The 15050-nt window shown below is 47.0% G+C and overlaps 1 protein-coding gene across 4 annotated transcripts in view; it reads left to right on the top strand.

Moving 5' to 3' along the window:
* APPL2 (adaptor protein, phosphotyrosine interacting with PH domain and leucine zipper 2) overlaps positions 1-15050 on the top strand; it is a 50846-nt gene that overhangs the window by 19677 nt on the left and 16119 nt on the right. For all 4 annotated transcript variants that reach the window (XM_038550808.1, XM_038550805.1, XM_038550806.1 and 1 more), the window contains exons 5-10: positions 2720-2807; positions 5777-5818; positions 5934-5992; positions 6703-6849; positions 10494-10576; positions 14334-14492. In XM_038550808.1, the coding sequence (XP_038406736.1) occupies positions 2720-2807; positions 5777-5818; positions 5934-5992; positions 6703-6849; positions 10494-10576; positions 14334-14492 (578 nt within the window). The remainder of the gene's footprint in view (positions 1-2719; positions 2808-5776; positions 5819-5933; positions 5993-6702; positions 6850-10493; positions 10577-14333; positions 14493-15050) is intronic.

Raw genomic sequence — 15050 nt, forward strand, 5'->3', positions numbered from 1 at the left:
GTTAGTTGTCAAACTCCCAGAACTGATATTTCCAGTTTAAGATACTTACAACCCTCCTTTCACAGGCAGGAATGATGATTCTCTTGGTGAGGAGTGAATCATTTCCAAAGGCTGGAGGGCTGAAAATGTGATTTAGTAGGTGGTATGATGGCCCTGTTGGGTTCTCAAAACCAGCCTCAGGTGTGGAAACCTACATGCATGAGCAGCTCAGGTGGGAAGCTTTTGAGTAGCTTTTCAGGTGTTTTTCTGTACCTGGGCCTATACTAGGTTGAAAAGTTTCAAGACAAGTTACTTGACTCAGAAATTAAAAAGCTGACTAGAAGTAGAGATTTGTGTGGCTTCTATTTTTAATGGAATGCCTAGGAACCAGACATTTCGTATTGTACACATACAGAGGTTTCTGCCCTTGTGGATTTCTTCAAAGGCAGAGTTTCTAGATCAGTTCCATGGAGAGTGCCTGAGACAGGAAGTCGTCCTCATTACAGATTACATTAACAAGTATGTGTCAGGCCCTCTACTCTGAGTATTTTCTGTTTTGTCTACAGTACCCATGCAGGGAAGATGGGATTATCCTTACTTTCAGGATGACAATACTGAAGTGCCAAGAGGTAGTCCCTTTCCACTCTATTGAGCAAAAGCTTTATGTTTAGAAGTGATTGTCCCTTACCTCTCAGAAGCTGGATGGCAAAAAAGTTGGTGACAAACTCCTTGATCCTTAAGAAATTAGGAAGACAATGAGTAGGTAGGAAATTTGCCATTCCTGAAGAGCATAATAATTGGAAAGCCACCTAATCTCCCTGATTTTTGGTTTCTTCATCTGTAAGTGGCAGCATCCAGAAAGCCCACCTTAACTGGGTTATTGTAAAGATTAAATTAGGTGATGTATATGATAGTATTGAACACGTAGCAAGACACATAATAGGTATACTTGTTGACTTTCATTCATTTAACTGTTAGTAGAAAAATACATTTCTTACTGAAGCTATTCAGGAAAAATAGTTAACACATTTTGTCCTGGTGGCATTTATTGGTGTGGCTGTCTTCATGTGTTCTCAGCAGAATAAAGCTGCCATGCTTCAGCTTGATTGAAAGATAGACCATTAACTGCTTGGCTGATAGCTCCCCTGCCTGACAAATGATTGTCTGTAAGCTTATCAAAGCAGCTCTAATGGAGGCACAGCCCTGAAGGACCAGATCTGTTGGAGGGACAACTGTGTGCACATGAGGGCTTCATATGTGACTGCGGTCACCCAGTCACCGCTGAAAGAAACTGGCAAATGCATACTGCCAAGAAAGACTGCTGGGTGATTTCCCTTTTGTTCACCAAGCAGGAATCCCAGAACATCTTCAGTAATATCTGTGTTCATTGCTGGTGTCCAGACTACCAAACATTTGTGAGCATAAAAGACTTTGTATCCAACACGGTATAGTAGGATGAAAATCCCAGCTGTTCCACCTTTTTTTGCAGTCTGGATTTGGAGAGTTGTTTGCCTGTCTGTTAAATGGGTATAATAAATAAAACCTAACTCTCGGAGTGGGTGAGAACCAAATGATATAAAACCTGTAACTCTGGCATGCAAAAAGTACTCAAAAATGGTAGCACTGAGGGGGATGACTTTTATTTCTCCTGCACCATTTACAACAGGATTTAGAAAGGCCTTGACAATAAAGAAGATGTGGTCTGTGTATACAATGGATTATTCCTCAGCCATTAGAAACAACAAACATCCACCATTTGCTTCCACGTGGAGGGACCTGGAGGGTATTATGCTGAGTGAAATAAGTCAATCAGAAAAGGACAAACATTATATGGTCTCATTCATTTGGGGAATATAAAAATTAGTGAAAGAGAATAAAGGGAAAGGAGAGAAAATGAGTGAAAATATCAGTGAGGGTGACAAAACAGGAGAGACACCTAACTCTGGGAAATGAACAAGGGGTAGTGGAAGGGGAGGTGGGCAGGGGGTTGGGGTGATTGGGTGATGGGCACTGAAGGGGCACTTGGTGGGATGAGCACTGGGTGTTATATGTTGGCAAATTGAACTCCAATAAAAAAAAAAAAAAAAAAAAAGGAAAGGCCTTGACAAAGTGGAAGAAGAGAAAGAATCAGGAGCCATTATAATTACCTGGTGAGGGGGATCACATTTGAATACAGTCATCTTGTTCTTGGAAAGATCCTTTTCTGAAGAACAGAGGCCTGGGATCTGAGGTTTCAGTGGGGAGCCTTCTTTCTCCAGAGTAGTTCCCAGGCCTGCAGCTGCTTTGATTTTAGGGTTAATGGGCTCCCAGCAGGCCGGTCTTTCAAGTGTGACTTTGCCCCCTTCTAAGAGGGAGAGAGCTCAGGGTGGCCTGGTAAATATGACCTGCGGTGAGTGCTCCTGGTGAGCTGCCTTGACTGGAAGCACACTGAAAGTGTCCTCCTCCAGCGGGTGTGGCTCCGACTGAGAACACAGAACCAAGGTTTACAGTAAACAGACTGTAGCCATGGGCTCAGGGCCTCCTTTAGTAAACCTAACTGGGTCAGTTAGAACCTGCATTCAGTTTTAGTATCTCTAGGCCTATATCATTTGCAGCTTTATGAAGGGTTGTTTACTTGCCAAGGGAGTGTAACAGAACTCTTGAACCACACAGAAGAGTTCAGTATGATCCTGTGCCAAAATCAGATTGTGTCAGTAATAGTGGATATAATTTTTTTCAGTAAGATTTCTCTCTTTTTCAGCTTAATGTTCTCCATACAGAGCTGGCTAAACAGTTGGCAGACACGATGGTTCTACCTATTATACAATTTCGAGAAAAGGATCTCACAGGTAAAGTTACTGAGTTCAGTGCCAATTACCTTCAAAATATCAATTCATTTCATAATTGTTCTGACTGTACTAATTTCTTTAAATGCATGCATCATTGAAAAATGGGATGCCCATTTTTTCCTGAGCATTTCAGTTTAGCTAACTTTCATTGAATCCCCACTAAGTTCTTAGATCACCTAAAGGAGGTTATAGGCTGCTGAGAAAATGGAGTTGGAAACAGACAATCATAACATGTAATGAGGGCAGCAGGACAGGTAGGTACAAGGAATAAAAACAGCACACAGGAAGGTGTTATTACCCTTTTGATATTAGAGTACCAAGGAGGGCTCCCTGGAGAAAGTGATCTCTGTGCTGGCTTTTGAGAGATGAGTAGTGTTTACCAAGGAGGCAGAGATGACAAGGCTTATATTACTGGTTCGGAGCATTTTGAAGGCATACTGTTTTGGGGGAGCCATGAATGCTTTGGCGTATAAAGTGGGTGGCTTAGGGAAGGAGGGGCGGGGACCTTGCTTTATCTGTGCCAGACCCTGGGCTGCAGCCGGGAACAAGGCAGATCTCCTGGAGCTCACATGTTAGTGAGCAGGCATACCTGGGACTAGTTAGAGAGCGTGGTTGCCCTTTTGGACTCATTTTGGTTCTTCAACGAAAGACAAGAACAAAACTTTAGAATAATTTTATATCTCTGGGAAATCAAGGTAGCCAGAAACTGAATAAAAAAGAACTAAAAATCTTGGAAAAATGTAGTTGATATTATGAAATGGAATCTCGAATTCCTAGTCTTTTTGTTTTTTATGTCATTGAAAATATCCATTGCTTAGAGATTAAAGAATTGTATTTTCTAGAACACTGATGTAAGAAATTGCTGCCCAAAAAGTCCAAACCTGAGTACTAAGAGATCTGTTCAATATAGTATCTCTTCTTTAAAAATGTAACACCTTATGGGCTGCCCAGGTGGCTCAGGTCCTTATCCTGGGATGGCCTGCTTTGGGCTCCCTGCTCAGCGAGGAGCCTGCTTATCCCTCCTGCCCTGCCCCCCTTCTCGTGCTCAGTCTCTCTCTTAAATAAATACAATATTATATATAATATATATATAATATTATATATAAAATATAGTATATATAAAATATTATATATTTAATATATATATATATATATATCACCTTAAAACGTAAAATTTGTTCAGGCAGAAAAGATGCAATACATCTTAAAGAGGGTGTCCCCCCCTTCCCCCACCTTGGAGATTTCCTGTGATCACATCACCTGAGGCTGTAGGGGGCAGGGGTAGAACAGAATCACCTTTTCCCAGGGGCAGTTTGACAGCACTAAGACTTGACAAAGAACAGGAAATGAGATGTCAGCTTGTATAGGGAGAAACCTTTCTTGAGCAGGGGTTTTCATGGTTTTCAATGTTGCTGTAAGTGCATGTAACTCCCAAAGCTCCATGTCGTCCTGTGCTGATCATCCAATATGAACTGAAAGCATTTTTCATGAAGACTTTCTCTAAATAAAATAATAGAAATGTGTGGGGATATCATTTTGAAAACAAATTCCAAGTCTTTTAGACAGAAAATAGTCCCCTCTCCACCCCCCAAACCACCCAGACCTACATTGTCAGATTTGTGTCTTTCAGCTTTGTGCATGGGAGGCAGCCCTGGCGGAGAGGGTCATGACCAGAGCTTCATTAATCCCGAAGGGCTCAGTGTGTGGATTAATAGTATTTGCCCAGGATGGTGATTTTGTTTGTTTTAAGAGAATAAAACTGTCTAATAGTAGTAAAAAGAGAAGCCTCTAGGTATCAATGGAAACTGTGAATCAAAGTAATGTTCTCTGATGACGCCAATACACAAGTTTGAAGGGTTTGGCCCAGGTCTTACCTGAGTCAGCCTGGGAACCAGATTAGAATCTGGCCTCCCCACTGCATGATAGCTTTTACCTGATGTTTCACTGCCTTTTTCATTTATGCACCAATACAAGTACATAACTGAATGAAGAGAACCTAGAGATAGTAAGGAAGCTATTTGACCCCAGAAGACAAGAACCCTGAAAGTGCTCCAATAGGAAGTGAGAAGGAGAGAAGAAGAAAGGGAAATGTAGGCCAACAAAGGCAGAAAGCAGCCCATTACCAGAAAGAGGCAGAATAATGTGAAGAGAAATTTACAAACTGGAGGCAGTTTTGAGTCAAACTGAAAAACGATATAAAAGTTATGAAAATGCTTTCCTTTGTTTGACAAAGCAAAACTGGACTGTGGTAGAGTTGTAGAAAGTGTTGCTTTCTTTTAGGTGTCTTTGTGTTTTAAAGTTTTTAACCTGGGACAGCCCTCCTTTATTGACCTCTTCATTTTTTTTTTTTGGTCTTGGACTTTGTTACGCCACATTAACAGTGCAGTACCCACCTGGGATAGTGGTGGTGGTTGGCTTGTCCCAAGTACCAGATATGAGATGGTTTCAGACTTTTTCACTAAAACTAGCACCCCATACTCCTTTATTAGTGGTGGCTTTGCTACGTGTTAAAATGGCAGCAACAGGGCATTTGTAGGTTCTAGGTATGGTCCAGGTATTCTGAGGAAAGAGGTATTAAAACTCTTTCTGGCACTGAAGAATCGGAGCTTAGGTATGTACTCCAGGTCTCCATGAAGAGCACCTGGCCACTACACCCTCCAGCCCACATCCCCAGAGTGCCCTCTGCTTTACAGACCCCCCGGATGCTATCTACGGGGAGTGACCAGAAGCTCAGTGAGGGTCACTGCATCCCCAAGTTGGGGATGCAGCTGAAGCCACAAGATCCAGTCAAAGTAGGATTCCCAGCCGGGAGGCCGGAGCCCTGTGAGGCCAGAGGTCCAGAGGAGGTGCTCGCAAAGCTTTTCTCCTTCCACACATAGACTTTTATTTTCTCGGGGAAGCACAGAACTCTGGGTTGGCATATTTTATTTTTCTTTGCTCTAAGATGTTTTTTTTTTTTTTTTCTCCAGAGGTTAGCACTTTAAAGGATCTTTTTGGACTCGCCAGTAATGGTAGGCATCCTCTGATTCTTGGCATGTGGGTTTAGTATTCATGTGGGTGGAGATGCTGAATGAATGTTCTTGCCTTTCAACCCATCTGGGTGCTAAAATGCCTCTTTATTTTCAGAGCATGACCTCTCAATGGCAAAATATAGCAGGCTTCCTAAAAAAAAGGAAAACGAGAAGGTAAGAACCTACCTGACATGTTGTTCTTCACCTTGTTTACTGAAGCTCCTTTTCTGTGTTCCTACTGTGAAATTCGTGGCCTTGAGAGGTACCTCAATGAATTCTTTCTCTGCTTTAATATACATAGATTTTTAATTACTTATTCTGAATCTCCTAAGTAGACTTCTACCTCCCTTTTCTAGCTTTTCAAACTGGTTTATTAAACACCAACTTGGAACCATTGTAAAATTACAGTTGCACAATGATTTCAACTCCAGCTTGGTACCTCCTGCTTGTGTGCCTCATACCTATTCAGGTTACCTGAATTTCTTGCTCTGGGTGTTGACTCTGCTTCAACTCATGTTTTTTTGCTACTATGGATGATATTGAACATTTTAATGCACGTAACTTCTTTCTGTTGCATGATTTCCTTGAGCTAAATTATTTCCTTGGGATACAATATTAATGAGTTAACTAAAATGTTTGTGGCTTTCCATGCATGCCACTCTATTGTTCTCCTAAAGGATCTTCACCTCAGGGCAACCCCACAAGCACGGATATATTGTTATGTTGGTATTTTTTAGGTGGGAGTTTTTAAAACTCAAGGTGGGGCCTAGTCTGTGTTTTATTGTATTGGTCATAGAAATGGGTCTCATGAATAAATGCACATTGTTGTAGGATCATGCTCTAACAGAACTGCCACGCACGTGTTCCTCCCTTCTCTCCCCCAGGCAAAGACTGAGGTTGTGAAAGAGGTGGCTGCGGCGCGGCGGAAGCAGCACCTTTCTTCTCTGCAGTACTACTGTGCCCTCAATGCGCTGCAGTACAGAAAGCGTGTAGCCATGATGGAGCCCATGATAGGCTTTGCCCACGGACAGGTAAGCCATGCCCTTCCCCTGAGGGCCGAGCCCTGAGCCAGCTAGGGAGAGCAGCTTGGCCTTCATGCAGAGGTCGTGTTTAGGAGAAACCAAAGCATTGTCAGAGAAAGAAACGTGAACACACTACCACCCTGGAGCCTGCCTTAGATCCAGCACACAGAGAGCCTCCAGGCGGGCTGGCTCATCAGTAGCTGGACTTGTTGGGCTGTACGTGCTGGTAGTGATGGCCTCAATCCCAGGTCTCCTGTGGGGAGGGGCTGGCATGGCCCTTTTGTCTCTGAGCCAAGTGAGAGCCAGGCCTGGTCTGCCATTCAAAGAAGCAGCTGACTGCTTGGAGCTGGGCTGACAGCCTAGGGCACTGTGTTCGTGGTGAGGGCCACCCAGGGCTGGGCTCTTATCATTGCTGCCATCATGGTCACAGCCGGCTCCTTGGCCTCTGGGGCATGGCAAAACGTTGCCACCGCTTGCTGAAGCCTCTGTCTGGGACGTGGGCAGCTTCTCCCCCCAATTAGTATCTCCTGGACATGTGGCTGCCAGGAGTCTCTGGCGGTAGGCTAAGGCCCTGGCCAGGCAGCTCTGCCCCTCCTCTCTGGGCCGGGCTTGCCCCTCCCCCACCATGCTCCAGCGTGCCAGAGAGACACCCAGGAATCTTCTTTCAGTTGATAATCTAGGGACAGAAAGGGATGTCAGGAAGAAGAATGTTGAGAAGAAAAAAGAAAAAAGTCAGCAACTCTTTAAAATACACACATCTATTATTATAATAAGAGCATCTATTATTTTTAAATACGTTTTAAAAATACGAATGTTTCAAAAAACAGCATCAGTAGCATTCGGGGAAAGGGGAATAAGAGAGGATCCTCAAGGGCAGAGATCCTCCTTCTTAATGTGATTATGACATTGCTGAATGGCGAGGTGACTAAAGTCAGTTTGTGTCTTCAGAGGTGATATTTAAGGAGAGTGCTGTAGTCTGTGTCATCTGCGTAAAGCTGGGGAGAACCAAAGTTAGGCCCATCCAGCCGTGGGCTCCCATCCGCAGCAGACTCCTGACAGCATCCAGCTTCCTTGCTGTGGGCGCTAGTGCCCATGCTATGTCCTTGCCCACTCCGCTGCCCACCTCCCTCCTTCTTTAGGTCCCGCAGCTCTGCCCGGCAGAGCGCCTGGCTATGCTTTCATTAATGCCCCCGTCACTCTGTCCAGGGAGGATTGACAGCCCTTGCTGGTGGAGTGGTAGTCCTAACTAATTAGAGGCCCGGGGGCCCTGGACTGAGAGCCTCAGAGAGCTGAGCAGCTGCAGGCTGATCTGCTAGTGGTTGGGGAGCCTGGTTGGTGAGGGAGGGGCCTCACAAAGTCTAGTACCCTGCTTTACCGTAAAGACCACACCGCTTCTCCCAGCCTGCACTTGATAAGTGGAGGCCGCCCCAGGGAGAGGGGGCTCTGCTTCGAGAGCACAGAGCGCCAATATGCCTGGGGAAATGGACAGAGCACACCTTCTCCTTGGGGTGGGAGGCCACAGCGGCAGGTGTCTGACAATGGAGAGTGGCACGTTTCAGTTTAAGCACAAAATACCCAAATTTCAAGACACAAAACCAAATAGTCCCTCCCCTTGCAGACTTTGAATCCTGCCAAAATTATAGCTCCTTTGCCTAGACCAGTTGATGTCTAACCACATGAATCTTTTGGATAATTCCAAAGCATTTACTCTCCTTCTGACTCATCAGCCCTTTGAGATTAGCGTTGACTGGGTGTCCACCCTTGTTAGCCGATAGTCATGTGACCACTGTACTTCCTGTGGCTCACGAAAGGCACGTGAATCTGGGTCAGGCTTCTCAGTACCACCCACTTCAGTGCAAGCTGTCCGACTTTATTTCTGCCTTCCCTGGCCCTTGTTAAACAGGTTTGCAATGAAATCATGAATCAGTCATCATGCCTGAAACAAACCAAGATTTTGTAGCTATGTGCAGGTTTATGAGATCACAGAAATCAACAGTAGTGTCAATTCACTGAGTAGACCCTATGAAAGGTGGCCAAGATCTCATCCCTCCCTTCCATTCATTCAGATCAGACTGTGGTAGGGATTGCATGAGCCCCTGCCCTAGGAGCTTACAGAATAGAAGAGCTAAGATGTGGAATTCAGAGGATAAATTCCAAGGAGTTCAGGGAGGGAAAGGAGAGGAAAGCCACTGTGAGGCTGTGTCCTTAGAAATGCAGAAGGCTCATTTAATAGACTTTGATTTTGAGGTTTCAGAGATTCCAAATGGCATTTACTGTTTTGATCTCTGTATGATTAAAAGGTTATGATCTCTGTTATGATTAAAAGGGCCAGAGCAGCTTCTTGCATTATTATACCTCACATGAGGATAACTGTGATCATCTTGTTTTTATACTATGAAAACCAAGGGTTTGGGGGCACATACGTCCCCAGGATGCCTCCTGTCAGAGCTGCCCTGGTGACACCTGTCAGCCTCATTGGCGCATGTGTTAGAGTTCCGTGCCCACCTTTCAGGGCAAGGGCTGCTTCCAGATCAGACACATGAGCTGGCATAAAGCGTGAGAAATACATCCAAGCTGAGTGTTTTCTCTGTTTATTCACGACCTGGGCTTGCAGCTGTTCTAGCTCTGTGAATAGCACGTAAGATGGAGCAGTTCGCACCTAGTATCCAGGTGTTTTAAAGGCGTGGCCATGGAAAGAAATGGAGAGTTGAGCTTTGGAACCAGATGGTTATTGACGTCAGTAGTGCACCAAGGTGGCCCCTATTCCCCAAACCTTTGGGATTTGTGAGGCAACCCAGACTTTCTGGGATGTGAATACCCAGCAGTCACAGGAAGTCAGGACTTCCTTCTATTTGTCCCCCCAAAGCCAGCAATTAAAGTTTTATTTTCAAAGAGACTGAGCCCTCCTGGGGTCCCCCGTCTTGGGCAGAGAGAGCATGCATCCCAGGACGTAGGGGCAGGAAGGGAGCTCACCTGTGTCGAGCGCCTCTTCGGGCCCAGAGCTCCGCTGCATCGTCCACACGCACAGTCCCCTCTGGGTTGACATCAGGGTGAGAAGAACCTCTTAAGGGTCTGTAGCCCTGTTTCCCCTTCGCAGTGTCTCAACCATATCATCTGTCCAGCTCGTGTTCCGAGCTGCATATGGCTTGTTGAGAGGGGTCAGCGGTGGCCTTCAGGGTGGGCCTCTCTAAGCACCACCCACTGCGCTACATCCGGTGCTCGCCAGTTTCTTGCTGGTGCTGTGCACGTCACGTGTCACTCACCGATGGAGCCCCTGGAGACACAAAGGTGAAAACCTCCTTGCCCCCTAGAAGCTTTCTGTCGAGAATTTAGAGGGAAAGAGCTGATGATGAGAATGTCAAAGATAATTGTCAGTAGTGACGACTGATGCACCTGGCCTGGTATGTGCCAAGCAGAGCACTCACGTAATCCCTGGTGTTGATGGCCTTTCAGTAAGAGCTAGTCTGCAGTGCACTCGGGGCTTCAGGAGGAGCTCCACTGGCATGGGCCCAGCAGAGGCCCATGAAGCCCAGGAGCACATGCACACGATGAGGCCGGCCTCTGGAGCTGCCCTTGTGCTGTATGCTCACACCGGCTGTGCTCCCTGAGCCCCTTTCCTAGACGACTTTCAGCATCACGATTCTGTCTTTCAGATTAACTTTTTCAAGAAGGGAGCAGAGATGTTTTCCCAAAGTATGAACAACTTTTTATCCTCAGTTGCGGACATGGTTCAGAGGTAAGGCTGCGCTCCAGTCTGGTGGGCCTTTGCCTTTCCTGCTGAATCCATCTCTCTGGGAGCAGGGAGGGCCCCAGGAAGCCCCGCCTGTGTGAGGTCTGGGCAGCCAGCCCCCTTCTCAGCTGCCAGTATTCGGGAATACTGTTGTTGGAACGTAATGCCTTCTACCGTTCCCACCCGTGGGGGCACCGAGGGTGAACAGGTTAGATAGCTAAAGAGAAATTGTCCAGAAGGGGACTTAACCATCAAGTTCCAGTCCTGTGCTGAGGGAGGGTCTCGTGTTTGCTGACAGCCAGCCTTCACATCCTGCAAGCCAGGACCCAGTGTAGGATTGCAGTAGATTTGGAAGTGGTCTGGCTTCCCATTTGGGGCCATGGGGTTCATCGCCAGGAGTGCTGTGACTCTTCCGGAAGCTAGCTGCCAATTTATGCTAGATAAATGAGGCTTTAAGCTGCTTTTGAATTAATTTAACAAGTTGCACTTCAGCCTTGCAAAGGCTTATTTTTTAAAAACACAGCATCCTGTCTCCAGGCTGTCCTGCCACATTTAGTTGATGCTATGGCTGCTTGGACGCCCTTTGCCTCCATTGCCAGTGTCTGCGACAGGAGGCTTGTTTAACTCGCACTGCAGACCTGGTTCTGGGAGCACTCCGTGATTTCTGAAGTAGGGGACAGAGGAGATAAGTTGATAAGCAGACAGACAAAATGGAAGTAGGAGTGGAGGATTTTACTGTGTGTGGAAAAATGGAGGAAGGCCACTCACTTTCTTGAGGATGTTGCATTTCAAAATACCTTTTCCAAAAAAAATTATTTTAGAGAGCACAAGTGAGTAAGTGCAGGGAAGGGCAGAGGGAGAGGAGAGAGTAACTTTAGCAGGTTCCACACAGAGCATGGAGCCTGATGCAGGGCTCCATCTCCCAACCCTGAGATCATGACCTGAGCCAAAACCAAGGGTTGGACACTTAGCCGACTGAGCCACTGGGGTCCGTGCATTTCAAAATACCTTAAGGTGAACCAGTGGACTCTGTTTAGGTAAACATGTACCTCAAATGCTGAAAAAAGAATAAATCCCAAGAAAATCAGAGCTCAGCATTCATATGAGCATGCAGGAAGGTTGCAGTTTTGAAGGCATCTGTGCCTTCCCAGAAGTCACTGAGCTCTTGTCCCTGGCCACTGGCAGCAGAGGTGTAAACTGGGCTTATGATGAGGCCAGAAAGCACTTTGAAATCCGATTTTAGCTTCCTGCCTTTTAATCTGATTGTTAGCCACCAAATATTAGGAGAGAGGAAGGCAAGGCACCTACTGTCACTTTTCACCTTCTTTCTCCCCCAGCCCTCTCTCACTGCCTCTTTCTTACCCTGCTTCAGCTCCCAGAATTTCCTGGCTTTCTGTGTCCTAGGAGAACCATCTGTGCTTCAAAGTTTTTCATGCACTAGATTTTATTATTTATAGATGGCAGGACATTGGCGCTGGTGTTTCAGATGCTGTGGTGTATCTCCCTGCAAATCTCACAGCCTCTGTCCAGCCCCCAACCCCGGTCATTATCTCTGTGAGCTGGTACAGGTTAGCCCAAGTGCATAGTAGTCACTTCGGCAGTTCCATGTGATAAGCGTGAAACCCTGGCTGTGCCGCCTTCTCTCAAGGGCTGGTCCAGGTCTGTGAGTTGTCTCTCTGCTGCCTAACAAGGTCTAGTTCATTAGGAAGGCAACAGCCCCCTGGCAGTGTTCCCAGCTGAACCCGGAAGCACTTGAACCTCCTGGTTCCAATAACTAAAGCACTCAGATTAACCTTTAGGTTGGTGAGTGGATGCATACTGCCACTCCTCTCCAGCCAGGGGGTGGTGCTGCTGCCACACTGCTGTGCCGCTCAGGGCTCCAGGGCACTGCCCTCCTTCCCCTGGAGGTGAGTGCCCTGCTCCTCTGTATCGAGATGTGAGGGGATTCAGAACCCAGCCTAAACCAACACAATGGCCTTTCCAGTCACCCAAAGAGCCAGATTAGTCCCTAACCCCACAGGGACACATTTCTACCTTTATTCTGGGTTCCTGCTGCTGCTCTAATAGATATTCAGTTAAACTTATTAAAAAAAAAAAATTTGGAAGAGAACCTATTGAAAGTTACTTTCCTACTCTGCCCTTGGGTTCTGGGAGCCCTGCTCAAGCTGGGTATTGGAAGCGGAGTCTTCAGGGTTTGTGGGTAGCAGGAGGGGCAGTCCCTGACCGCTCCCTGGAGTTGTGTGCAGGACGTCATGCTGGCACACATGAGTGTTTTTCTGGGAGAGGCAGTCCTAATCTTTCTCTGGGTCTTCAAGGGGGCTTCTCACCCTGGAAAGCTTAAGAACCTAAGTGGTTTTGTATACTCTGGCTCCCTCCTTCCACCTCCTGTCCTGCTTTTTTCTCTCATTCTCCTCTCCCGGTCTTGGCAGTGACACGCAGGTGAGCCAATGAGGCTTGTTCTCAGCTTGCCTGTCTTAAGGCTACCAGAGGGGTGTCCAGCTGTTCTTTTCAAATGTCAAAAAAGCCAAAATTAATTTAGATAGACTGTTCGCTTTGAGCTGCATTAAGATATAGGCTATGTACACTGTGAGACTCCAAGGGGAGAGCATGGACCGTACAAACTCTTATAAGACTTAAAGAACCCTTTTGAGAGAAAATCCTGAAGAACTCACTTTGAGAAACAGTGGACTGGCTGGCCAGCCAGAGCTCCTTCAGACTGTAATATCTGTAACTCAGTCTTACCTTCTTTAACACCATGGAAGAGTGGAAGTATGCCTCGCTGTCTCACGTGGATGGGCCACGTTGGGCAAGATGGTGTTCAGGACTTTTATATCCAAGGCTCACCACTGGGTAGGGTAGCTATCGGGGCATTGCTCTGTGGGAGGAAAGGACAGCTGCTTCTTTGGAGCTAAAGCTTCTAGGTTTTCCACCTCTCAGCGTGCATACATGCCAGAGCCTGGACACTGGCCTCCCACCCTTACTGCGTAGCGTGGGCAGTCCTTGGCTGGCGGCCCCTGCGGTCTTGGGCAGTGGTATGGCTACCAGAAAAGGAAGAACATTGTCTTTGTCATTGTCACTGCACCTTGATTCTACCTTCTCATTTCCTATCTCCAGTGGCCATTTCCACCTAAGGGGGGCTGGGGGGGAGGGCGGCAGGAATGACTGCTGTCTCCTTTCCAACTCTTTTGCAGGTGGTCTGCACCTGTAGCCCTGAGAATGGGCTGATCAAAGCTTTTTTCCTAAGATTTGCATGAGCGTGGGGCGCCTCAGTGTCTTTAGTCAGTTAAACGTCCACCTCAGTGCCTCAGTCAGTTAAACTGACTCTTGGTTTTGGCTCAGGTGGTGATCTTGGGTGGTGGGGTGGAGCCCCACATCAGCTCTGGCCCTTGCCCCCGCTCTTACATGCATATGCACTCCTCCCCTCACCACACACACTCTAAAATGGATAAATGGCTCTTAAAAAAAAATGCACCAACAGTTCTGAACCTGGATACCACTTTGTCAGCAGAGAAACTGCAGAAGCTATTTCACTGGGTTCAGGCATCATCCAGTGGTGTTCCTATGTTCTGATTTACAATAGCAGTCATATAAACACTTAGCAATGCAGAATCAAGTCCCCACAACCCCCAAGTGTCTGGAGCCTGAGCTCTCTTCACAAGGCAGGAAGCCCTGGGGACGGCTCTGTCATCTGCTTCTGGGTGGTGCTGGGTTGGTGCTAGGCCGGCCAGTGAGGAGCAGCTGACCTGACACCTTCTGTCTTAAGCATCCAGGGGGAACTGGAAGCCGAAGCAGAGAAGATGCGGGTGTCCCAGCAAGAACTGCTTTCCGTTGATGAGTCTATTTATGCCCCAGACTTTGATGTGGCTGCCCCCCAGATCAACAGGAACCTCATCCAGAAGGCTGGTTACCTTAATCTGAGAAAGTGAGAATGCCATTGCTTGCTCTTTCTGAAATCAGCTTTCCCTCAGAGTGGCTACAGGGCATCCGCTCAGTGGAGGGTGGGGGCAGGGCAGGTTGGGGAGTAGTGGGCCACCCCTGGCCTTCGTCACTCTGGGCCTGTGCAGATAGCCCACTCTTAACCAGCATCATCATGGACCATAGGATTACCGACCCTCCCCACCCTTGGCCCAGGCCCCAGAGGGGTGACTGCTGTGTGGTTGAGGCCTGCCGCTAAGGCCAGAGTCTGTGGGCCAGCAAGCATTCAGGTCATCCCGGTTCACACAGACTGATCCACACTGGAACACTCTGGGCACTTTGAACTGAAGGGAGGATGAGGAGGTTTCCTGTGTCCAAGAGCAGGCGGAGGCTGTTGGGTGTGGTGAAGACCTAGGTTCAGTCAGGCCTCCTAGCTGGGCCTCAGTTGCATCACCCACAGAACAGAGCTGCTCATCACACCTTCTAAATAAAGGTGTTACAAGAACGTTCCTAGTAGGTCATTCCTAGGAGATAGTAAGCACTCAGATGTTAGCTATTACTGGTT

This window comes from Canis lupus, chromosome 10 (assembly GCF_011100685.1).
Source record: "Canis lupus familiaris isolate Mischka breed German Shepherd chromosome 10, alternate assembly UU_Cfam_GSD_1.0, whole genome shotgun sequence".
Lineage (NCBI taxonomy): Eukaryota > Metazoa > Chordata > Mammalia > Carnivora > Canidae > Canis > Canis lupus.